The sequence below is a fragment of the Antechinus flavipes genome, chromosome 3, assembly GCF_016432865.1.
Source record: "Antechinus flavipes isolate AdamAnt ecotype Samford, QLD, Australia chromosome 3, AdamAnt_v2, whole genome shotgun sequence".
NCBI lineage: Eukaryota > Metazoa > Chordata > Mammalia > Dasyuromorphia > Dasyuridae > Antechinus > Antechinus flavipes.
Genome location: NC_067400.1, coordinates 568319617 through 568343018, shown reverse-complemented (window position 1 = coordinate 568343018; position 23402 = coordinate 568319617). Strand labels below are relative to the sequence as shown.

The following is a 23402-nucleotide window of genomic DNA, read 5'->3' as shown; positions in this document are numbered from 1 at the left end:
GACGAAGGACGAGAAAAAGATTATCTGTGTGCTCCGTTTTCGACTGCTCTAGCCTGTCTCGGGCCAAAGGCGGAAGAATGGTCCCAAGCTACGCGAGATGTTCCGGGAGTCCAGCTGATGCAACTCGGCGAGAACTCCACGTGACAGTTCGTGGCACTCGCGGTGCCGGCGCCGGCTTCAGTTGGAGAAGGGGCGCAAGCGCGGGCAGGGGGCAGGAGGCGGGGTGTGCTGACTGGGGTCTCTTTCGTGCTCTCAGCCCCCTGCGGACGCCACCATGGGGGATGCGCCGACCCCAGAGGAGAAACTACATCTCATCACCCGCAACTTGCAGGTAGCGGCCCCCCACGGCTTCCGGGCACGCAGGCCCCCTCCCCCTTCAGGAGACCCCGACAAACCTTAGCACAACGCCTAGTGTATAGTTAGACAATATAAAACCCTTATTCCTTCTGCTTGCCCCCATCTTTTGTCGCACAGAAGACTGTCTCCTCCGTTCCCCCTATTGAGACCTTGCTCATTCCCTCCACTATGGGGGGCAGGGGCTCTTTTCATCTCCTCTGTAAGGTGCTTTGCTCTTACTTTCCCCTGGGAAGGGGAACGGGGATGAGAGGGAGCCCCCCATAGCAGCATAAATCTGGGGCCGAAAGGAACTTAGGGAGTCATCAAGTTCAATCTCATTTTACAGATGAGAGCACTGAGGCATAGAATGGGTTAAAGGGACTTGTCTAAAGTTGCACAGGTAATAGTAAGTGGCAGAGGCTCGATTCAAACTCACTTCCTCCCATCTCATCACAAATAAGGGCTCTATGCCCATCTTGGAACCCACAGGGCCCTCCCCATTGTGTGTGCTTTCACCTTCGATGGACTTCTTTTGTAGCTTATTCGAAGCTCCTCCTGTCACTCTCCCTGCCATCCTCTTCCCAGAGCTATCAGTTCTGTGTCCCATCTGTACTGAGTTGGCAGTGCCCCTCACTGGCACGCTCTCTCTCTCTCCCCGACATTCTCTCTCTCTCTCTCTGTCTCTCTCTCTCTGACATTCTCTCTGTCTCTTTCTCTCTCTCTGATTCTCTCTCTCTGACATTCTCTTTCTCTCTCTCTCTCTCTCTCTCTGATTCTCTCTCTCTCTCTCTGACATTCTCTCTCTCTCTCTCTCTCTCTCTCTGATTCTCTCTCTCTCTCTCTGACATTCTCTCTCTCTCTCTCTCTCTGATTCTCTCTTCTCTCTCTCTCTGATTCTCTCTCTCTCTCTCTGATTCTCTCTCTTTCTCTCTCTCTGATTCTCTCTCTCTCTCTCTCTCTGATTCTCTCTTTCTCTCTCTCTCTGATTCTCTCTCTCTCTCTCTGACATTCTCTCTCTCTTTCTCTCTCTGATTCTCTCTTTCTCTCTCTCTGATTCTCTCTCTTTCTCTGTCACACACACACACACACACACACACACACACACACACACACACACCCATACCCATGCTGGCAACTGGCAGAGCTTAATGTCCTCCCCACCCCCTATGGCTTAAGAAACTGATCCTCACCACTTTCTCCTGCAACAGGAAGTCCTTGGTGAAGAAAAACTGAAGGAGATCCTGAAGGAAAGGGAATTGAAAGTTTACTGGGGGACCGCAACCACTGGCAAGCCCCATGTGGCTTACTTTGTGCCAATGTCAAAGATCGCCGACTTCCTGAAAGCAGGATGTGAGGTGAGAGCCTTCACCCCAACCAAGGCTTTGGGCAAAGGGAATAGCCAAGAGAGGAGACAGCCTTCTCAATGTCGTTGGGATAGACAGAAACTGAAGAATACTTGACATAAGGGAACAAACATCTCAGCCATGCTTTTTTTGCTGCTTCTTGCCAGGTGACAATCCTCTTTGCTGATCTTCATGCATACCTAGACAATATGAAGGCTCCATGGGAGCTCCTGGAACTTCGGACCTTTTACTATGAAAACGTGATCAAAGCCATGCTGGAAAGTATTGGGGTTTCCTTGGAGAAGCTAAAATTTGTCAAAGGCACTGATTACCAGCTCAGCAAGTGAGTCTTGGTGCCTTCCCAATCTTTAATTCTCATCCCACCTATCTACCTCTCTGCTACTTGTCTCTTCATTGCAGTGATTTCTTTGCCTAATTATGGGTTTGTGGAGCCTAAATGCTTTTTAAGTATAGGGTTGGAAGGTACTTTATTATTGGATTTTTAAAAACTTGTCAGCCCACAAAAAGTACTGGCCCTTCCTTCATTTACCCAGTAGTTCCCATGTGGCTTTTGTATGTATGGGCTTTTTTTTTTTTTTTTTTTTTACAATTCTTTTATGACTCAGCGTTGGTTTAATTTAAATTTGGTCTCTCTTTTTTTTCAGGCTGTGGCTAAAAAACATGTTGTAAATCTGATCTCACAGCAGCTTATGATATGGCAATCTATGATCCCATATACATCCAGAATGTTTAGGAGTTTAGACCATGTTCTAAGATTCAGCAAAAAGAGATTATTTCTCAGTGGGTTTTTTTCCTAGACCTAGCCATGTTATGAGTTGAAGGAGAGATCCAGGGTGGGACTTTGTATCTTTATTGATCTTCATGTCTTTTCTGTTCCCTCTCAGAAAGTACACATTGGATGTTTACAGACTTTCCTCGATGGTCACTCAGCATGATGCAAAGAAAGCTGGGGCTGAAGTAGTAAAACAGGTGGAACATCCTTTGTTGAGTGGTCTGCTCTACCCAGGATTACAGGTACTTAGAGGAATAGAAAGTGGCCAGATGACTTTCTTTAAACACTACTTTCTGGGGAAAACCTTAATGGCTCACCACTGCCTTCAACAGGGATGAGCAACATCCAGCCTGTGGGCTATATAAGACCCATTTGGTCTGTCCCTGCCAAAGGAACAGTAGCTTGAGTTCTTTAAATTGTTGATTCCGTGTGGCCTTGAATGATGTTATAAATATCCAAATGACCCTTGGCAGAAAAAAGTTCCCCACCACTGGCCTACAAGGTGAAACCCATACCACTTAATCTAGGATTTCATTGTACTCCAGAGTCTGGTCTGGTCCCAGGTTATCTTTACAGCTTTATCTCCCTCTACTCAACCTGCCTAGTGCCTATCCACCTTTATTCATACCATTTGAGAATCAATCCATCTATGATAGGCCCATCAATTGGCTCAATCTTTTTTATTATTATTTTACTTGGAAATAAAAGCATCATATTTCTATTTTCCTTGCTTTATGAATTTAAAAAATGCACTATCATTTGACACAGCTTGGGTCTTTTAAGGCATTCTTAAATTCTTGTTCTTTTAGTGTTAACATTCTTTAGAACTTGGCCCAAACCTTTCATTCCAGCCTTATTATACATTCCTCACTTTCCCCCACTCTACAGTGACCAAATTGACCATTTTATCTGTTCCTCACCTGTAATATTCTAACTGTATGCTTTTTCTCTGCCCCCTACTTCTCTTCTGATGCACTCCCACCTCATTTAAGGCTCTTAGAATCTCTCATTATCTTTTACAAATTAGCTCTGGCACTGCCACCTTAATTCCTTTCTTTCACCTGGACTGCAACTGTTTTCCCTTCTTCTCCCCAAAAACTACTTTGTATTTATTTTATATATACAGAGATTAGATCTGTATTCCCTTCTGCCTCCTTTTCTCTCTTACTCATACTGTTTCCCCTAGTAAGGCTTGAGGATAAAGACTTCGTTTTTTTATCTGTGTACTTCCTAGTCCTTAATTCAGTGTTTGTTGTACAGCAGGTCCTTGGTAAATGTTTAGTGATTGAATTGTAGAAACATAAAAACATACATAGAGTGGTTTAAAAAAAAATCTGGAAAGAGGGGTTGAAATCAGGATCTCAGAGCTGAAAATCTCTTCATGGTCATACAAGCCCCAATAAAGATAGATACACCCACCCCTGCAACAGAACACTCTACTTTTGAAGAGTATATCTTATCACAAGATCTTCCTTCAAGGCTAAATTTGCTACTTTGCTGTGTACAGCCATTGGCCTCAGGTCTGCCCTCAAGAGGCCAAAAGGAGTAAGTCAAATGTCTGTTGCACAGGACAGCTGGTCAGAGATCTAAAGGCAGCTAACCTGAGTCACTTCGGGCCTGCTTTCTAGCTGAACATCCCCAGTCACTTCAGATGATCTTCATGGGTCACACACTTGAGAAGCCCTTCACCATTCCAGGTGTCCTCCACTGATCATCCTGTAGCTTATTGATGTAATTCCCAGAATGGGGCCCTTGCCACTGAATTTTATTATACTGACCCAGGACAGACTACAATAAGGCAGCTGCTTTCTTAGTTCTGGATACCATCTGCCTTTCTTAATGCAGCATAAAACAGCATTTGCCTTTTCTGGCTGCCATATCACATGGTTACCTCATTTGAAGTTGGCAATCAACTTACCCCCTTCTCCCTCACCAAAAAAAAAAGTAATGAAGTAGAAAGAGCATTGGATTTGGAACTGGAGGCTCTGGGCCCCTTACTGGGCCTCAGTATACTTGGCAGTAAAAGGAGGTGGTTGGAACTGATGACAGGGAAGAGAATAAGCATTTGTTTACAAAGCCTACTAAGGGCTAGGCCCTCTGCTAAGCCCTTTTACAAATGTTGTCCTATTTGATAATATTTCATGACCTTTAAAGGCCCCTTCCAAAATCTATAAATCTATAATCCCAATCAAATCTTTTTCAAATGGACTATTGTTTAGTCATGTCTCCCCATCTTACACTTGTGAAGATAGTTTTTAATTTAAGATATAATAATTCATCTCTATTAAGTTCTGTCTTAATTAATTCTGCCCATTTTTAAAGCCTGTTAACTTTTTTTGAATCCTGACTCAAATCATCCAGTATTTCAGCTGACTATCCTAGCATAGGGTCATCTGCGAGTTGGATACATGTGCCATCTGTCTTAAAGTTGTTTCTAACATTATATAAAAGCACAGGGCCAAGTGCAGAATCTTGGGACGTCCCACTAGAGACCTCCTTATAAGATGATATCAACTAATCTTTGACTCTTCCCAGAATGCCCTGATTATATATCATTTCTGTAGCCCATTTCTCTTCATATCACAGGCCTTTGTCAAATGCTTAGCTACTGTCTTTGCCTCATCAAGCAGTGTAGAAACTCTATCTGGAAAGGAAATTAGGGTAATCTTGCATGACCTGGATCTTTGGTCCATTGTTTCCTCTTCTAGATGTTTACTAACCCTTTAATAATATATCTCAGAGTCTTGCCAGGAATTGAAATCAGACTTTCTAGCTTATAAATAGTGAACTCTATCCTCTTGCCTATTTTGAAAAATCAGGACATTTGTACTTCTCCAATCCTGCAGTCTGTCTCCTCTTCTTGATTTTCAAAGCAGATCACTGACTGGCTCAGCAATTACAGCTGCAGATTCTTACCCAAGGATGTAGTTCATCTGGATCTAATGACTTAAACTTATCAACAGCAATTAGGTGTTCTCTTACTATCTTTCTACTCATCTGGGGTATCAGTGCCTTATTAGTCATTTTAGTTCTGTCTTTTCCAATGCAAAGTTCATTCTACTTGGCAGAATAAAAATATGGCTACTCTACTTGTTCCTTCCTTCCATCTTCTCCAATCCAATTCCACAAACATTTTTAAAGTTCATTCTGTATGCAAGGACTTTCTGTACCCTGGCTAGGTAAAGACCCCGTGAAAAATAGTCTCTGCCTTCATTCTACCGGTGGATTAAGGGGTATGAATACATGTGATATTTTGAAGAGATAAGGAATCAGAAAAGGCTCCCTGTAAGAACTATTACTGAGCTAATTAATTAAGCCTTGAAGAAAGTAGGGCTTCTTTCTAGAAGGGTGAGGGAAGAAGGGAATACATTTAAGGAATAAAAGCAAGAATTGAATGCACACACAGAACCTTACCCACCCAGAGCAGTGGCCCTCTGCCTTCTTGGATCATTCTCTTTCCCCCAATGTAGCTTTAAAAATGCTTTAGTTGTGCTTAGCATTCCTCCCTAGCACACATTCTGAATTTGAACATTGCTGACACTTTGCTTGAAGGACAGTGTTAAGCCTTTCTATTTATTTGTTGCAAACTACCCTGGCTTCTAGTATATCTTTGTCTCCACACGTTCTTTGTGTATCCATAACAATCTCTTGAGAAAACTCCTCATTTCTCCCTCATTGGAATCATTTCTCTTCATATCTTCTAACTTGTGTTCATGTCATTCCTTTTAACCTGTCAGCTCCTATAAAATTTTAGTTCTATTCATTATTTTCTCTATACTTTTTGAAATCTGTTCTAAAACCTGGATGTCAGACTCTACCCATTTCTGCGCCTATCAGAAATTCAAAGATAACCATAATCACTTCCCCCAAGTTCCCATCTCTTCCATCCCAGGAACTAGTCCTTTCTTGTTGAGACTTTTCTAGGCAAGAATAACAGTTCCTTTTATTGTTTTCTCCAGCTTTTGAAAGATGGGAGTATAAGCAAGAGAATTCAAATTATTTCTTATTCTGCCTTGGTCAAAGAGAGCTAAAGCAGTTGGCAGGTTGAATTTCCCCACAAGCAAAGCTTGTGAAATGTTTCCCAAATCCTCATGTAGTTTTTCTTTCAAATCAGGTTGTTTATAGTAAATTCTGATTACAATATTTCTTCTGCCTCCATCCCATTGATATTTCAACCAAATGGTCCTCCAGGTTTACTGACTTCGGATCTCGTATGCCTGACTTGTTGGCCATAATTCGGCCTTTGTAGAGCTAGCACAGGCACATCTGGACCACCATCTATAGTCTCAACCTAGGCATCACATCCCATCCAATTGTCCATTCCAGGTGTCTTGCCATCCACCATCCTTGGGACTTATCAACTATCTTCTATGTATTATCTCCCTCTACCAGAATTTAAGCTCCTCGAAGGGAAGGATTGTCATTTGTGGTTTTGTCCTTCATGTATAGCATGATATTTGTTACATAGCAGGGCACACTAATTGTTTTTCCTTCTTATATATAAACACCATGAATCTTATTACTTGTTCCTTTCTTAGATTTTTGACTACAGCTAATCTTCCTGTTTTGTAGCTTCTCTCAGGGCATCTTTAAAAGATCTTGGTGAATACGTTTAGGCAGTTGATTAGATATACAAGGCTCCAGGCAAATTCCTTTTTTTTTTTTTATTTCTTTTTAGCCTTTTTAAAGAAATTTGAATTCCAAATTTTCTCACTTCCTCCAGCCACTAAGAAGGCAAGCAATATGATACTCATTTTGCAGGTAAAATCATGAAAAATGCTTCCATGGTAGTTATGTTGCCCCCACCAAAAAAAAGGCTAGAAAAATGTTAGGAAATTGTCCTTCAATTTAGCATTTATCAGTTCTATCTCTAGTTGGGATAGCATCATCATGTGTCCTTTCCAAATTGCTTAAATCATTCCCTTGACTAAACTAAGTTTTTCTCAGTCGATCATTACAACATTACTGTTACTGTGTACAGTGGTCTCCCGGTTCTGTTTAGTTTGTACAGATCTTCTCAGGTTTTTCTGGAATCATTCCCCTCATTTCTTATAATATAATATTATTCCATCACAATCATATACCACAACTTCAGCCATTCCCTAATCACCAGACATCCCTTCATTTTCTATTTCTTTGCTACCACAAAAAAAGAGCTGCTGTAAATATTTTAAACATACAGGTCCTTTTCCTTTAGCTTTGACTTTGGGATATAGACCTAGTACTGGTATTGCTGAGTCAAGGGATATGCTCACTTTTATAGCCCTTTGGACATAATTCCAAATTGTTCTCCAGAATACTTGGACCAGTTCACAATTCCACAAACAATGCATTCATGTACCTATTTTTCCTCCTTCCCTTTTAGCATTTGTCATTTCTAATAGAAATGATAGAACTTCAGATTTGTTTTAAGTCATTTCTCTAATCAGTAGTGATTTAAAGTGTTGGGTTTTTTTTCATATGACTGTAGAAAGTTTTGATTTCCTCTAAAAAGCTAGGCCAAAAATATTCTTACTGGCCTTTGTTAGATGCATTCTTCTCTGACTAAAAGCATGCTCCCTGTTAAGAGTTTGATTCAGAAATTCAAATCCTGTTTTCATATATCATCTTCCTAATCTCTCAAAACTTCCATTCCTTTTGGAAATTCTTGCTTTTGTAATGAGGAAAAATTGAAGAATATGCCATGTGAACTAAGCATTTAAGGACTTCAGTTTTTTATCCAGTGCTTGAATTTTTTTTTCCCCTGAGGCAATTGGGGTTAAGTGACTTGCCAAGGGTCACAGGCCAGGAAGTGTTAAGTATCTGAGAACAGATTTGAACTCAGGTCCTCCTGACTTTAGGGCTAGTGCTCTATCCACTGCGCCACCTATCTGCCCCAGTGCTTGAAATCTTTGACAGTGCCTCCTAGATCCTCCTTTCAGTATAATCTGTGTCCAGGTGACTCAGTAGCAGTGGGCATTGGTTATCTGGCTAGATGTGATAGATGGGTAGTTCTCTTATCATGTTGTAGATCAGAAGTATCAAATTTGGAATCCCTTCCTTAGTAATTTTCCCAATTACACGTAAAAATAAAATGCAACATAAATATTGTTAACTCATGATTTTCAAAGCTAGTATGTGACTTAGAGAGATTCTTTCCTACTTGTGTTTGTCTGCTGTTGTAAATATATTCCCTGGGAAGCCAGGAAATTATGGAAAGTCTGTAGTTAGACTTTTATATTTTATCCTCTGAATATTCTATAACTTATCAGTGAATGTTTAGTTTGTATACCTATTTTACATATTTATGCTCAGGGTCATATAAAAATATCTCGGGTAAAAAGGAATCACAAGTAGAAAAAGTTTAAGAAGCCCTATTCTAGGCAGTAGAAAACCACAAGCATTCCAGATCTTGAGCATTTCTTGCTAAAATTTATTGGGCTCAATTGTGGTCAACAAGAAGTATCACAAATGTTTGATGGGTCAGATTTATCCAACTGGTTAAATGCTTCCATTTGGAATCTGGAAAGGAAGAATCAGCTCCAGAAATTGACTACTACATTTTTTTCTACATAGATGAATGTTGATTAGTATTATCAAGATAATTGGATATTGTCATGTTGTCTTCTCACTAACTTGTCTTTTGGCATTTTCTTGATCTCTAGTAGGCTTCTGTTTTTTCAGAAAGAAAATTAAGTTCTTCTTATCTCCACAGGCCTTAGATGAGGAATATCTGAACGTAGATGCCCAGTTTGGAGGAGTTGATCAGAGGAAGATTTTTACCTTTGCAGAAAAGGTGAGTTTGAGACCTCAGGTTTCAGTTGAATATTTATTTTACTCTCTGCATTGCTGCAGATCTACCACCAGAGGGCCTTGGCCATTTTGAGAGGTAGAGTCCTTATTTTTATTTCTCAGAAGAATGAGTCCCCTCCTCCCCCTCCTGTTTTGCATCTGAACCTGGTGGTATTTTTCCATTTTACTGAAGTGGAAATAGTTTGCCCACATTATTGAAGATGGCTCTGTGTATTAGAAAGAATATTGCACTGGAATTCAGAAAAGCCTGAATTGTAAATCTGATTCGGTCTAACATTTTAGCAAGTATCATAACTTCTCTAACCTTAGAATCAGCAGCATAGAAAGCCCAAAAGGCCTCAGTTCATATCCTGCCTGTGATACTAGCTGTGTGACCCTGGATTGGTCTCTCAGTTACTTTATCTGGAAGGTGGGCCTAACCCCTCTAATACCTATGCTTTCACATGGTAGTTGTGAGAGTCAAATGAGATGACATATATAAAGCATTTTGCAGAAATTATGCATTATGGAAATCTCCCCACATTGTTGTCAAAGGAGGCTAATATCTACTTTGTCTATTTTCCAAGTTGCTTTGAGAGTCACCTTGAGTATAGTAGGTACTTGGCAAATGTTTGTTCAAATAAATCTATTAAATGAGAAAATGGATCTGAAAGGACTTTTTGAACTGTAAGGAATTGTTCAAATACAAGGGATTATTGTTTGAATGGAAGGGGAAAAAAGGAAGTCAATAATAAGGCTATGAATTTCCTTGTTCCCTGGAAAACTAGTTGTTTTGGGTAAATGGAAAAAGAAACAGCACAGTCCTGTAGTCTTGTAGAAGTTAGAGTAGACCATATTGAAACCAGGGTCAAGCAGAAAAAATGATAAAACATGAAAGTTCAAAAAGGTCTGGTGAGAGAGCTGCCCAGAGAGCCAGGAAAGCCTGGGGTGAAGCCTCACCTGATCCTTTTGTATACTGGCCACATAGCCCAGGACAGTCACCGACGCACCTCTCTTAACATGTGGAACTGGCCATGATCCAGGCTGAAGAAGGGAGCGTCCCATGTGAGCACAATTTAAAATCACCTGAATAACTCAAGATGGGGGCTTGTGGGGTGTCTGTTTGCGGTCTTGCTCCATGCATGGAATGTTGAGAAGTGGCTGGGCTCAGAACCGATCTCTTGACCAGTTGGCGTCTCGACTACAAGTGATTCTTACCATATGTCTGAATGGTAGAGTTGGAAGAAGACCCCAAACCCTGTTAACTAGGTGAGGTCATTACAAATGTAGAATGTCTAATCCTTACTATGACAAAACACATCTTTTACTCATTTCTAATCGACTCCCTATTCCACTCTGTGCCAAAGACTATTTTAGAAGACCTTCTCTCCTCAAATCTTCTTCCCTTGCTGAGCCAAGGACTTCAGCTTGTTATTGGAAAAATTGAAGTTGTTGTTCATGAGTTTTTTCTTTTCCTCTTTTAACAATGATAATAGCTCACATTTATATTGTGCTTTAAGCACTTAAATAGCCTCATTCTCTCACAACCCCTACCCAATAGGTGCTATTCTTATCCCTATTCTACAGATGAAGAAATTGGGGCACAGAGAGTTTAAGTGGCTTGTTTGGGGTCACACAGCTAGTGTCTAAGACAGTATTTGAACTTGGATCTTCCTGACTACAAGGTCCATATTCTATCATTGTGCCATCTAGTTGTCTTCATTTTGAAATCCTTCAGCAGCATCCCCCACCCTTTGTTTACTTCAGTCTTTGTTAATGAGGTGGCTCTTTCCCTTGCTGCCCTTACAAGTGCCCTTGACATCATCTGTGTTTCTCTCCCTTTCTTTCACTTTCCCTCCCCCTTTCTTCTCTTCCATCCCGTTCTCTTCCTTTCCCTCCCTCACCTTGTACTTAATAAACTCTAGTGACTTTCTGTTGCCTCTAGGATGAAATGACATGTGTTGGCCATTTAAAGGTCAAACCTAACCCCAGCCTAGCCTTTCGATCTCATCCCGTTACCCTGCTTTTCTCACTGTCGTCCTCTCTGGTCCTCTCAGTGTTACTGCTTCTCTCCCTTGTCTCCATATTGTTGATTTCCTGCCTTCCAGACTGTTCCTATATATTCTTAGAGATGATAGAATGGGAGCGCTGGAGGGTGGGAGTCGAGTGCCTGGCTCATAATTGCTTGGTGACCCATGAACTGATCAAGGATACCGAGTCATCAGTTGGATTGGTGATTGCTTCTTTTTTTCCTGTGTTTTGTTCCTGCTTCTAGTATCTCCCAACCCTAGGCTATTCAAAGAGGATCCATTTGATGAATCCTATGGTCCCAGGATTAACAGGCAGTAAAATGAGCTCTTCGGAAGAGGTAGGTTTCCATGTCTCAATGGTGGCTATGATTCTGAAGCACAAAATGATAGGGACCAGGAGATATTCAAAGAAAATAACTCTAGTAATGTTGAATGCCTTTAAAGATAAGGAGGATCCTTGAGGTCATTTAGTCACCACCTTGTGCAGTATCTGATTAAAGGTTGGGAAATACATGTGACTGTTTCTCATCCATATGCACACATAATTTTACTTTAAAAAGGTAGGTGACTAGCACGTAATGCTTTTTTTCTGATGTTGCAATATTTCTTGTGTTAGCCTGTTAGTCCTGACCCACCTGTCCTGTTTGGTGACATTCTCCATATCTTAATACTAAAAAGGATGCTAGCGAGAAAAGGGTCTCTGTCCACATCCATCTCTGTGACAGGTTCCCAGGGTCATGGAAAGATGGGGGGTAGGAGGACCTGCCCTAGAGGGAAACATCTTGTTTAAGAATCGGCTGGGATATTCTCATTTTTTCAACCTTTCAAAGGGTTCTCTCTGCCCCATGGCTTACAGGAGTCTAAGATTGATCTTCTTGATCGGAAAGAGGATGTGAAAAAAAAACTGAAAAAAGCCTTCTGTGAGCCAGGAAATGTGGAAAACAATGGAGTCTTGGCCTTCATCAGACACGTGCTTTTCCCTCTCAAGTCAGGTAAAAAGTTCTGCCATTGCCATTTCTGTCCAATGGTCTGGCATAGCCAGAGATCAGGCTCTAAGTCCAGAGGCTTTAAATCCTGTTCCTTGGGGATCATAGGGGAGACCACAGTCTCCTTACCCTCTCTGACCACAGATAAAAGAAGACTGGTCCGGAGGATCCATGCATGTAATATTCTTCTCTAAAATGTAATCTTCTCTTGTTGGGGTTTTCTTGGGGTCTCTGGAGGCAGCCTTCGTTTCAGTTCAGGAATCCCCCCAAATGCAGCCAGGTGTTAAAGTCCAAATCCTTTATTGTATCCTTCAAAGTCTTGTCTCCTTCACTTGGGGCTTGGCTAGTTTTTCTGGAGGCCTTGCGGATCTTGGTTTCGTGGAGAAGCAGGAGAGGACAGCCTGCCACCACTTCTCTTTCTTCCTTAATTCTGCCCAACTGAATCCTGGTTAGTCTCCTAGCTTAAATATGCTCTCTTAAAGGTGTGAATCTTGTAGAACTCTAGTAAGTACTGAGTACATGAACTGAACTAGAGAATTGTTAAGCACCAAGCTAAATATCCATTGTCTCTATCAATTCCACTGACTTAGCATCTTGTTTCAAGTTCAGGCCCATAACACATGCAGTGTCCTCCGGGAGGAAGGGGGGGGTTGATCCCGGGGGGGTGATCCCTGGGATGGGGCTCCCCCTGGTGTCATGCACTACAGCAATGTGCACCCTTTGATGTCTGGATGTCTGTGATATTGCATGGGCCATGTAGCTGGTCCAGGAGAATGGACACTGAGATTCATATCAGGCCCATGGGCCTACAAGCCAGAACCAGAACCACAGCCCAGCCTCCCAACTCTGGTGCCCTTTCTGTTGCATCTGGTCCTTGGGGCTGCTTATCCCTATCATCAGCTCATGTTAAAGAGTCTCTGTCTCCTCTCCTTTTGTAGAGTTTGTGATCCTTCGAGAAGAGAAATGGGGCGGCAACAAAACCTACACGGCTTACTCGGAACTGGAAAAGGACTTTGCGGACCAGGTAAAGCCCCTGAGGAGCCCACCCCGGGGAGCTCCTCTGTCCCTTTGCTGGATCTTCTTCTGACCCTGAGCCTCCTTAGCCTCGGTCCTGGCGGCTCTCCCCTTCTCTTCCTCCTCTATCCTGTCTCACTTGGCAGATCTCAGCAGCCCCCATAGGTCCTCTCCCTTCAGCCTCATCTTTCTGCTGTCTAGTCCGGCTCTATCTCCAGCTCCCTTTTAGATGTCTTGTATTGAATGTCCCATGGGTGTCTCTCCATCTCCAGCACAGATTTGTCTCTTTCCCACCAACTGTCCCTGTTATTGTGGAGAGTCACCCTCAGCTTCTCACCCCCACCCACCCCCATAGCCAGTCTTCTGTCAAGTCTTGTTGAGTATGTAACAAATGATGTCTCTAGAATATGTCTCGTTCTCTCTGTGGACATTGCCAGCCCCTTGGTGCAGACCTCCCCCATTACCTTCTGCCTGGAATATTGAGCTAAGTGCTGCTGGGTGGGCCTGGGGGGCAGCCTCTCGCTGCTCTCAGCCCTTGAAATGGCCTTCCTAAAGTACTGGCCAGACCATGTCATCTCCTACTCAGTCACCTTTTTGACATTCCAATTCATGGAATTATGACATTCCATAACATAGCCCCTTCCCCCATCACCACAGATGCCTTTTCAGTCTTCTTAAAACTCACACACACACACACACCCCCAAGGGACTTTGTGGCCCTGGTACCCTGCCTCCTGCTGTTTGTCTTGCACAAATGAAGAGACAATCCCAGCCTCTGCAGGAAGCCATTCCCAAGTGTCCTTATTCTTAGTTCCTTCCTTCAGTTCAGGTTCCTTCAGGAACCATTCCCAGTTCATTCTGTGTCAGTGCATGAGTTGTTGACATGTTGCCTTCTCATTAGGCAGTGAGCTGGTTAAGAGCGGGTCTGGGGATGAGGTTCCCTTTCTTCACATCCCCAGTCCTTTGCACAGTGACTGGCACATGATGGCACTTAATAAATGCCAGCTGACCGGTGACTTCCCTTGAGGACACGCCTGCCTCCCAGTCACCTAGCTCTGAAACCTCTGTCATCCTCCAACTCCCCCAGCCCCGTTCAGTCACTCAGCATTCAGTGCTCTGTGCCAGGCACTGCTGGGGAATACTGGACATGCAAAGAAAGGCAAAAACCATGCCTCCCCTCCAGGAGCTCACAGGTTAATGGGGGAAACAACATGTAAATAATTCTGTACAAGCAAACTATAGGCAGGAGTAATAGGAAATAACCAAAGGAAAGCACCAGTCAAGAATCGGGGAGGCCAGGAGGTAGAGATGAGGAAGGAGAGTGTTCCGGGGGTGCAGGCGAGGTTTTATATTTGATTGCCGGAGTGACAGGGACTCCCAAGCCTTTACTTAGTAGCACTTTCCTGTGCTTTAGGAAAATTAGTTGGCTAGCTCAGGGGAGACTAGAGTGGAGCGAGGAGCCACCAGTGGTGGCAGTGTCATCAGTGGCCAGTCCTGGTGATTGTGTCCACAAGATCTCCTTCATCCTCCCCCTTTCTGCTTATGTATGCCGCTCCCCTGGCTCAGACCATTAGCCCCTCCTGCCCTTGCTGGGGTCCCTTCTAGTCTCTCCCTCACAGAGCAGTCAAAAGTAGTCCTCCTGCCACCAACCCTTGGGTCACTGGCCTCTTGGATGTCCCAGGAATAAGCAGCCCCATGATCTCGGATCCAGATGTTGTCTCTGCCTCGGCTTTACCTCCTGGCTTCTCTGGCTTCCTTCAAGTGTCCCCCCAAATCCCAGCTTCTACAAGAAGCCTTTCCCAGTGTCTTCCCATTGTTAGTTATTTATCCTGTCGCTAGGTCTTTCGTGCAGCTTCGTCTGCTCCTGGGTGGCTCGTTAGATCGTGCGTGAGCTCCCAGCCCTCAGCACAGCACCTGGCACGTAGTAGGCATTTTATAAATGCTCATTGGCTGATTGTGGCATCTCCTGGTCCCATCAGACTGGGGGGGAGGGGGGAGGGCAGTTCTCTACTTGCTGTAGGATAAAATACAAGTTGTCCTTTATTGCTCACAAGCCCTTCACAGTCCAGCTCCAACCCTGGAATCGCGCCACTGGGCCCCAAACTCTGCATCTCGTGCCCACCCACAACGTGCTCTCGGGTCTCTGGTGTGGAGACTTGATCTTCCTTCAGGGTTCAGCTCACACACCTTCTGTAGTTGTCCCAGGCCCCTTCTTGCCCGTGCTCTCCCTCACTACTCTTAACCCCTGTCCTGTGTTACACTGATTGGTGGGCATGTTACGGACCCTATTTGAATGCAAGCCCTTGGAGGGCAGGCGTCGTTTCCATTTCTGTCTGCGTATCCCATGCCAAGCACAGCACCAGGCACAGAGGAAAGGCTCAGGAAGCGGCTGTTGATTTGAATTGAATTGAAAGGCCTATGGGAATCTGGTCCCGAACAACCAGTCTTTGCTTCTAGATGTTTCCATCTCTGGGTGACTCGGGCCTGGATCAGTAGGAAGGTCTGTTGTGAGTCATTGCTGGCCACTGGGGCCACCAGGGTAGTCGTTGGGTCGGGAAAGGCCATCTCGTCAACATGAAGACCACCTGGATCTGCCATCTTGAGAGTCACACAATCCAGCCTTGCTCTTCTGGGTGCAAAATAAAACTGGGTCAGCAGGCAGAAAGGGGTGCCTCTTCTCCCCAGGCCTGCCCCGCTCTTAAGTTGCCTCTTTGTGTCTGTTCCGTTGTCCCCAAATCACTGGGCACACAAGCCTGTGAGGGTGGACATTTCCCACCGGAGGCCTCTCCTGATCCTCCCAGCTCCTGCTGCCCTCTTCCTCTTGTGTTTTGTACGTGTGTGTCATATGGGTCTATACACTAACCTGTAAGCTCCTTGGGGATGGGACTTTGAGTTTACCTAGTACGTGCTTCATCAGTGCTTGTTGATTGGTGCCGAGTGCAGACATTAAGTTAAACAGTGTAAAACATTGAGTCTTTTAAAAATAAAATACAAGTAGATGTGAATCATGGATGAAAAGGGGGAAGGTGTCTAGATGTCACAAGAGACACACTTGGATGTAATTGATGTGGGCTGTTGATTTTTAAGTAGGTCGAACCCACTTTTCCTCTCTGACTTTTATTGTCTTAATGGCTCTCCTCTCCCGTGGCAGGTGGTGCATCCTGGAGATCTGAAGAATTCAGTTGAAGTGGCCTTGAACAAATTGCTGGACCCCATTCGGGAAAAGTTTAATGCTCCTGCATTGAAGAAGCTGTCCAGCGCAGCTTACCCTGACCCAACAAAACAGAGTAAGGCCAGATGGCGAGGGTATGAGGTCATCCCAGGGTGCCGCTTCTCCATCGCTGCCAAGAAGTTCTGAACCAAACCAAAGTAAAACCAGGGGTCTCTGCTCAGAAGGTCACCGGGCATCAGATGGGTTAAGGCCAGTCCTTCATTGAGAGGGAGACCGGCTGCTTGGCGGGGGTTGGCACCTTTGGAATGGCAGATCATGGCATCAGCAGATTTCAAGGCTGATGGGCATTGCAGCCCCTCCCATCGTGGAGAAGATGCCCAGGGCTTAGGTTTTTTAGCACTTGGGGTACCAGGAGCCAGGCCTGTGGTCCCAAATCCAGTGCTCTTTGCTCCTGGGGATCCTGGCTTTGTGTGAAATGATAAACCTATAAGATCAGGAACGTTTCCCGTCATCCTGATTTCTGGCTAAGTTCCTTGCCAGGTCACAGTCTTTCACATCTCTTACCCTTTTGTCATCCCCAGAGCCACTGGCCAAAACTTCTACCAAGAACATGGAGCCGGACGTGGTCGTCCCATCCCGGCTGGACATCCGTGTGGGGAAAGTGATCAGCGTAGAGAAGGTAGGGGGGCCAGCCAGGGTGGGCGTCCCCATTTGTGTCAGGAGGAAAGGCCTCCCTGGGCCGAGTCAGAGTTCAGTCCTCTGGCCAGACTGCCCCCGGTCAGACCTGCCTCTGCCTCAGCGCCCCAGGGAAGCAGGGAGGAGCCCAGCTCTCTGCACTCCCAGGCTTCGGCAGCGTGCCCAGACTGGCCGGGGGCCTGGGGGCGGCAGCCCGCAAAGGGAGCAGAGACGGGGAGCGGGGGGAGTCGCACCACCGAGCAGCTCTGTTCCCCACAGTGCAGGGCACATGGGGGCCGGCGGGGGGGGTCCTCCGCCCGTGTCCAGACTCAGTGCCCGTGGCCAGGGAGAACCGGGACACAGAGCCCGCTCTGGATTCAGAATCCAGCCTTGGTCCATCCTAAAGGCTGAGGTTGGACTCGGCTTGGACAGTTTTGGGGCTGAGTCAGTGAACTTTGGCTTGTGCCTCCCCAGCACCCTGACGCAGACACTCTGTACATGGAGAAGATTGACGTTGGGGAGCCGGAGCCGCGGACGGTGGTGAGCGGCCTGGTTCACTTTGTTCCCAAGGAAGAGCTACAGGACAGGCTTGTGGTGGTCTTGTGCAACTTGAAGCCCCAAAAGATGAGGGGAGTGGAGTCCCAAGGGATGCTTCTGTGTGCTTCCACGTAAGTGGGGGCTCTGGGGAGGGGGAAGGCTGTGCCCTCGAGCAGTCGCTGACACTGTGAATCACACAGAAGATGCGCTGCCAGTTGGCAAGGCATGAGAAACCTGCGTTTGGAGGACTCGTGGCCCTTGAAGTTAGACTGGATCGTGCACCGGAGCCATTCTTAGCTAGTGTGGGCCCTTCAGGGGGGCCCCGGCATCAGGGCCAGAGCACAGCGCTGACGCGAGCCTCCGCAGCGCCCCAGGCCTGCCCCCCATACCCCATGTGGATCCCCAGGGGACCTCAGACCACCTCAGAGCTCCCCCATCCTTGCCCTCATGTGTCTTCCCAGGGAAGGGGCAAACCGCCAGGTGGAGCTCCTGGACCCTCCTCAAGGCTCTGCCCCCGGAGAGCGCGTGTTTGTGGAGGGTTATGAGCAGGGCCAGCCTGATGAGGAGCTCAAGCCCAAGAAGAAAGTCTTTGAGAAACTGCAGGTAAGGAGAGCTGTGGCTGCCCCTGCCTCTGGGGGAGCATCAGCCTGGCCAGTCCTACCTCTTATGGGAAGGACGCTGGCGGGGGCAGGGAGGGGTGGGGGGTGCCTCCCAGCCTTCTCTCCTGTTCTGCCACCATCTCATTTCCACTTCCGCATGTACCCGACTCCCCAAGTACACAGTGGGCTCCTCGAGGGCTTCCAGTTCCCCAATCTAGCTCCAATGCCTGGCGGCAACTTAGGAATCCCAGCCTTGCTCACACCCGCTGTGTGATCCTGGCAAAGTCAGCTGACCTCTCGCCTCCGACTCAATCTTCATCTGAAAATGGGGGCAAACAGCCTGTCCTCAGAGTCATTGTAAGGACCAAGTGACTTCCCCCCTCCCACTCCTTCCCCCCAGCTAGCCACGGGTCTTAGAGCTCGTGGTCCTGGTAGCACCAGCACCCGCACAGTCACTGAACACTTGCCGGGTCAGTCATCTGCCGGTGTCCTCTTTCTCCCCAGGCTGACTTTCGGATCTCCTCGGAGCGCATTGCCCAATGGAAGCAAACCAACTTGATGACCAAACTGGGCTGCGTCTCTTGTAAAACACTGAAGGGAGGGAGCATCAGCTAACTGTGAGGCCGGCCTCCACCCCCCCACCACCCATCACAGGCTGCTCTCCCCATCCCTAGTCCACCAGCCCCTCCAAGGAGCCTCATCTTCCAGGTGTCTACAGCTGACTGGGGGCTCCAGATTCCCAGTGTCCAGTGCTAGGTATGCGTCCCTTGAGAACTCGGGCTTGAGGCTGCAGGAGGCTGCCCACCAGAACCCAGACATCCCACCCCATTCCCAGGAGTCGGCCTCCCACATCTCTGCCAAGAATTGGGATCCCTGAGAGAGGGTGGTCGAAGGAAGTGATGCTTCTGGCTCCTCTGTTGGCAGCTGATTTAGGAACTCTTTCCCAAAAGATCCAGTTTTCGTGTAATTGGAGGGAGGGGGGAGGGATATGCTGTAATTGTTCAAATTGGAAAACGATCTGTTCCTTGGCTTTCCAGTGGGGATCCGGCAGCTGTGCTTCAGGGGCTGTGCCTCTGGCTGGAGCTCGGTGCCAGAAGTGGGCTAATTACAGCTTCTCAGGAAGTTGTGGGGTTTGGGAAGGCAAATGTTTACAAGGAATGATTGTTTTGTCCAACCATCTCCTGGCCCCTTTGCCATCTTCCTACCAAGGCTTCCTGAGCCGTGCCTGGCAACCCTTCATCCCCAGATCTCCCCACACCCTAAACCAGGTGTGTGGATCATAAGCATCACACCATGCTAGGGAGGGGGGTGTCTTTTTAAAGAGGGTGGGAAGTGACTTCATAATCTGAATCATTGTCATAAATCAGAATAAATGTCTAACTGAAAGCACCTGTGTGTAGCCTTCTGGGGAAATGGAAGCAACGTGTTGTGGCAGCGGGAAGCCACCATCTGCCTGGCCCAGAGCTGCGGCCCAGCCCCAATGACACGGACACCTCGGCTCTCTCCAGACAGGTGTGTCAGCTGTGGGAGAGGAGCCCTGCCACGCCAAGCACTTCCAACTCCAGTGGGGACCAAGGGCCAAGGCCGGGGCAAGAGCAGGGCTGCAAAGTGTGGAGTGAGAAGCCCAGTGGCTTCGGAGGCCTCGCCTCAAAAGGGACAGGGTCAAGGCTTGGCTTAGATCCTAGTTGGAGTCCATACCTCTGAAACTCTTTACTCAGATTTCTAAAAAGGGCAGCAGGAGCTGGGGATCACGCACTGATCTAAGTCATCTAGTCCGTATCAAGAAAGAAGCAACAACCAGTCAGCTTTAATCATATAATTAACATATTTTAACCAAAACATACAGTTTGTCATTGTATCTCACTTTAGACTTTTCAAGGTAGAGGGTTGAGGTCTTCTGGGGTATTGGGGTAGGAGTTTGGAAGGTTGGGGTTTGGTGTTTTTTTTGGCTTTTTTTAAACAATCAAAGTGAGATCAATGTTTAAAGAAATATATATATATGTATATATATTTCTCTATATCTAACATTTCTACAGAACAATAAAAATCAGAGGCTTTTGGTCTCGGTTAGTGCTAGGTCCAGCTTGGTTCCCCAAGGGGATAAGGCAGGGACTTGCCCCTTCCCTTCCCCCCTTTCTTGGTCCCCACTGCCATGTTCTCTGTCCAACCAGAAAAGGGTGGGTGAGAGCTGGGCATTTTCAGAGGCAACCCTCACAGGAAGGGACAGGACTCCAGTAACAGAAAAACTGAGCAAGGAGGGTCAGGTGGCAGGAGTTTAGTGCAGACAGGGGGAAGTGCTCCCTCAAACCTCAGCATTTCTGCGGGCAGTTCCAACAGCGCCTCGCAAGCTTACTCACACATCCCATTCTATCAAGGATGTGGGCAGAGCTCGGCAGTCAGTACATACAGTGGTTATTGATTTCTCTCTCTACTCTGAATGTGACAGCCAGTAGTGAGACTGGGTATTGGATGACCCAAAGGAAGAGAAGGGCGCTGGTGTGGAGTCAAACTCCCTCAGTAGCCTTCAAGAGGCCCGCACTCCAGCCTAGCCACGCTCAGCAAACATCACCAGGACCCAATGACAACAGCCCTGGGGAAAAGGCAGGAAAAAAAAGGAAAAAGTTGGCCAATGGCTACCTAGTATTTGGGGAGCAGAGTCACAGGGACCACGCCAATAAAACAAGCCCTTCCTTCTCCTCATTCAATGTGCACTCACCTCTACCTTAGAGTATTCCCAACCACTTCTGAAAGGGTTTCAAATCTAACTAAATATAGAGTACTCAGGTTTAAATAGAGTAAACAGGTCCAAGAAGGTTTTCATCAAACCTGTGGTCAAGATTTAGGCTGGTTATTGAAGAGACAGCCAAGGTTGTTGAAGGGCTTCCCTATCTTTTGAAGGCTATAATCATAGACTGTTCCTATGCTCCCCACTATTCTCGCTGCCAAGAAAATATAAATCCCAGACCAGTTGGACCAAGGAACAGCCTAGGGAATTATTCTTAGAACAGTTCAAGGGTGCCTTTGACAAAAGAGTGGGCTCTCAATCAGCCTTTGCCATCGCCTAAGAGGATATCTGGTACAAAGACGTATCCAGAGGGTGAAATCCCACAAAACAGGATGGAGGAAGTACATGAAGACTAGTCTTGGTGGCAAAAGGCATCCCTCCTCCTCTGGCCCTGTTCAACCTACGGCCTCTAGGTAATGAGTGGGTACCCCTGAAACAGGTGAAGATTTAAAAAAAAAAAAAAAACAGTACCTGTGTCTGAGCTGAAATCTCCCTCTTCCCAGGGAAAAGGGGAAAAAAGCACATCAGTTCAGAGAGAGGGTGGGAAATCTTGGCCTCCTGAGAAGAGCTACTAGTGAGCACGACTTGTTGTATTCATTCTCAATAGTCATTTCTGATGCCCTGATAACAGAGTGGGGACAAGTCCCATCCTCCTGGCCTTGGGTCACTTTGGTACCAACCCCTATTATTGATGGAAGCACCTGTTGGGAGAGCCAAGTTGGGAAATAACAGGGAGGCTCCTGAAAAGGATGGGCACATCCTTTTGTGCTTTGTCCTTGCCTCCAAAGGCAGGGACCACTGCCCCTACCCAGCTGTTCCCCTCCTGAAGCCTCAAGACCCAAAGAATTAGGGTACACCCCCCCCAGGCCAGGGTGAGAAGGCTAGCCAAAGACCCAGAGAGTGAGAACCGCTGCCATGTAAACAGGGGCCTTGTGAAAGGAGGCAGGCCCCACTCCAAGAGGGGCAGGTCCACTGGTGAGGTGGCAACTGGCAAGATGGAAGGCCAGCCACCTGCCCTGTAAGATGGACGGGCAGCTGTTTTTGAAAAGTGCTTTGATTCATTACTATTATTGTGTGCTTGATTATAGGACTAATTATCCCAGAAATTGGAGGAGGGGGAAGGGATGGTATAAAGGAAAGGAGAAAAGAGAAAATGTTTTCAACAGAGAAGAATAAAAACAAAAATCCCAGGGAGCTCTGGACCAGGCTCTAGCCTCTTTCGAGCTAGGGCTTTGGGGCCAGCAGAGACCACTCCCTCTTCTCATCATCTCTCCTTCCTCAGCTGAGCCAGAAGAGGGTCGGAGATGGAGACGTGGTGACTCTGGGAGTGTCCATGTTTCTGTAAAAAGGCAAAAGAAAACTGCCTAACTTGGTGAGGAATGTACCCTCAGCAGGTTTGCATAAATATCAAAGGCCGTGGAGGCTAAGGCTGAATTCTTCCTTTGTATTAAGTTAAGCATGTGTCCAGTTCTCCCCTTCTCGTGCTTCGACCTGCTCAGGTCCCTGAGAGATTGTGTTCTTAGGATGGGTCAGTAGTACCAGAGCGCCGTTCCCTCAGGTCAGAGCAGCTCTTTCTGGTTTTCTGGGGAGAGGAGAGGGAATGTGTTAGAGGAGGAGGGGTCCACAGGCCCAAGACAAGGGGGACGGTCAGGAGAGGACCTGGCCTCCCGGCTGTCCCATCCCCACTGCCCATTGCGAACACAGGGGGAAGGGGCTCGCTGTTTTGAGAGAGGCCCCATTCCTGGGTGGGAAAGGGGAATTTATTAAGTACTTACTGTGCACCAAGCACTGTGCTAAGCCTTTAAAAACTTCTCTCATTCAATCCTCACAACCACCCGGGGAAGCATTTTACAGATGAGGGAAGTGAGGGGGAAGGAACTTGTCCTGTTCCCACAGCCAGTACATGTCTGAGGCCAGACTCTAGCTCAGGGGGCTGCCTCCAGGTCTAGCCCTCCACCCACTTGTCCCACCTAGCTGCTCCTGGAGTCACCGAGGCCCAGTCAGAGACGGCCCCTTCTTGGCTCCCAGATGCTGAGTCTTTAGCCTTCCCTCCTAAAAGATGGCTCGGCTATGATCTCCCGCATCACCTGGACCCCGTCCTGGGACCATGAGGTCTCAGACCCTCCAAGGGGCTAAGTCAGCTCGCTCCTGGCTCCCCGGGTCTCCTGAAGGGAGGCTCCGGGCCTGACCAAGAAAGCCCTGGCCCCCCCACAGACCCCTGCTAACAGCTGGCTCCGACAGTGTTTTGCTGGATGAACAGGGGCAAACAGCCGACATCGGAGCCCCGAGGTCCCCGTCTGGCTAGCACTCACTGCACCCTGGGACGGTTTGAGGGGCTCTTCCTACAGCACTGGTGGGCAG

At 46.7% G+C, this 23402-nt stretch overlaps 2 protein-coding genes across 4 annotated transcripts in view; one reads left to right on the top strand and one right to left on the bottom strand.

Annotated features, from left to right (window-relative positions):
- Positions 1-125: 125 nt before the first annotated feature.
- YARS1 (tyrosyl-tRNA synthetase 1) lies at positions 126-19642 on the top strand. The gene is made up of 13 exons (XM_051987867.1): positions 126-331; positions 1545-1691; positions 1847-2022; positions 2585-2714; positions 9167-9247; positions 11519-11611; positions 12130-12265; positions 13198-13283; positions 16425-16560; positions 17027-17124; positions 17595-17788; positions 18119-18260; positions 18761-19642. Exons 1-13 carry the CDS (start codon positions 275-277, stop codon positions 18869-18871), a joined length of 1587 nt encoding a protein of 528 aa, XP_051843827.1. The 5' UTR covers positions 126-274; the 3' UTR covers positions 18872-19642.
- Positions 19643-20057: 415 nt separating this feature from the next.
- The window catches only part of KIAA1522 (KIAA1522 ortholog), a 42326-nt gene continuing 38981 nt past the window's right edge, over positions 20058-23402 (bottom strand). For all 3 annotated transcript variants that reach the window (XM_051987863.1, XM_051987864.1, XM_051987865.1), the window contains exon 7: positions 20058-22623. In XM_051987863.1, coding sequence (XP_051843823.1) covers positions 22601-22623 — 23 coding nt within the window. In that variant the 3' untranslated portion in view covers positions 20058-22600. The remainder of the gene's footprint in view (positions 22624-23402) is intronic.

Coding starts and splice junctions, on each gene's coding strand:
- YARS1 (XM_051987867.1), top strand. CDS start 275: ATGGGGGATGCGCCGACCCCAGAGGAGAAACTACATCTCATCACCCGC. Junction 12,266..13,197: donor GCTTTTCCCTCTCAAGTCAG/GTAAAAAGTTCT, acceptor CTCCTTTTGTAG/AGTTTGTGATCCTTCGAGAA. Junction 18,261..18,760: donor AAGTCTTTGAGAAACTGCAG/GTAAGGAGAGCT, acceptor CTTTCTCCCCAG/GCTGACTTTCGGATCTCCTC.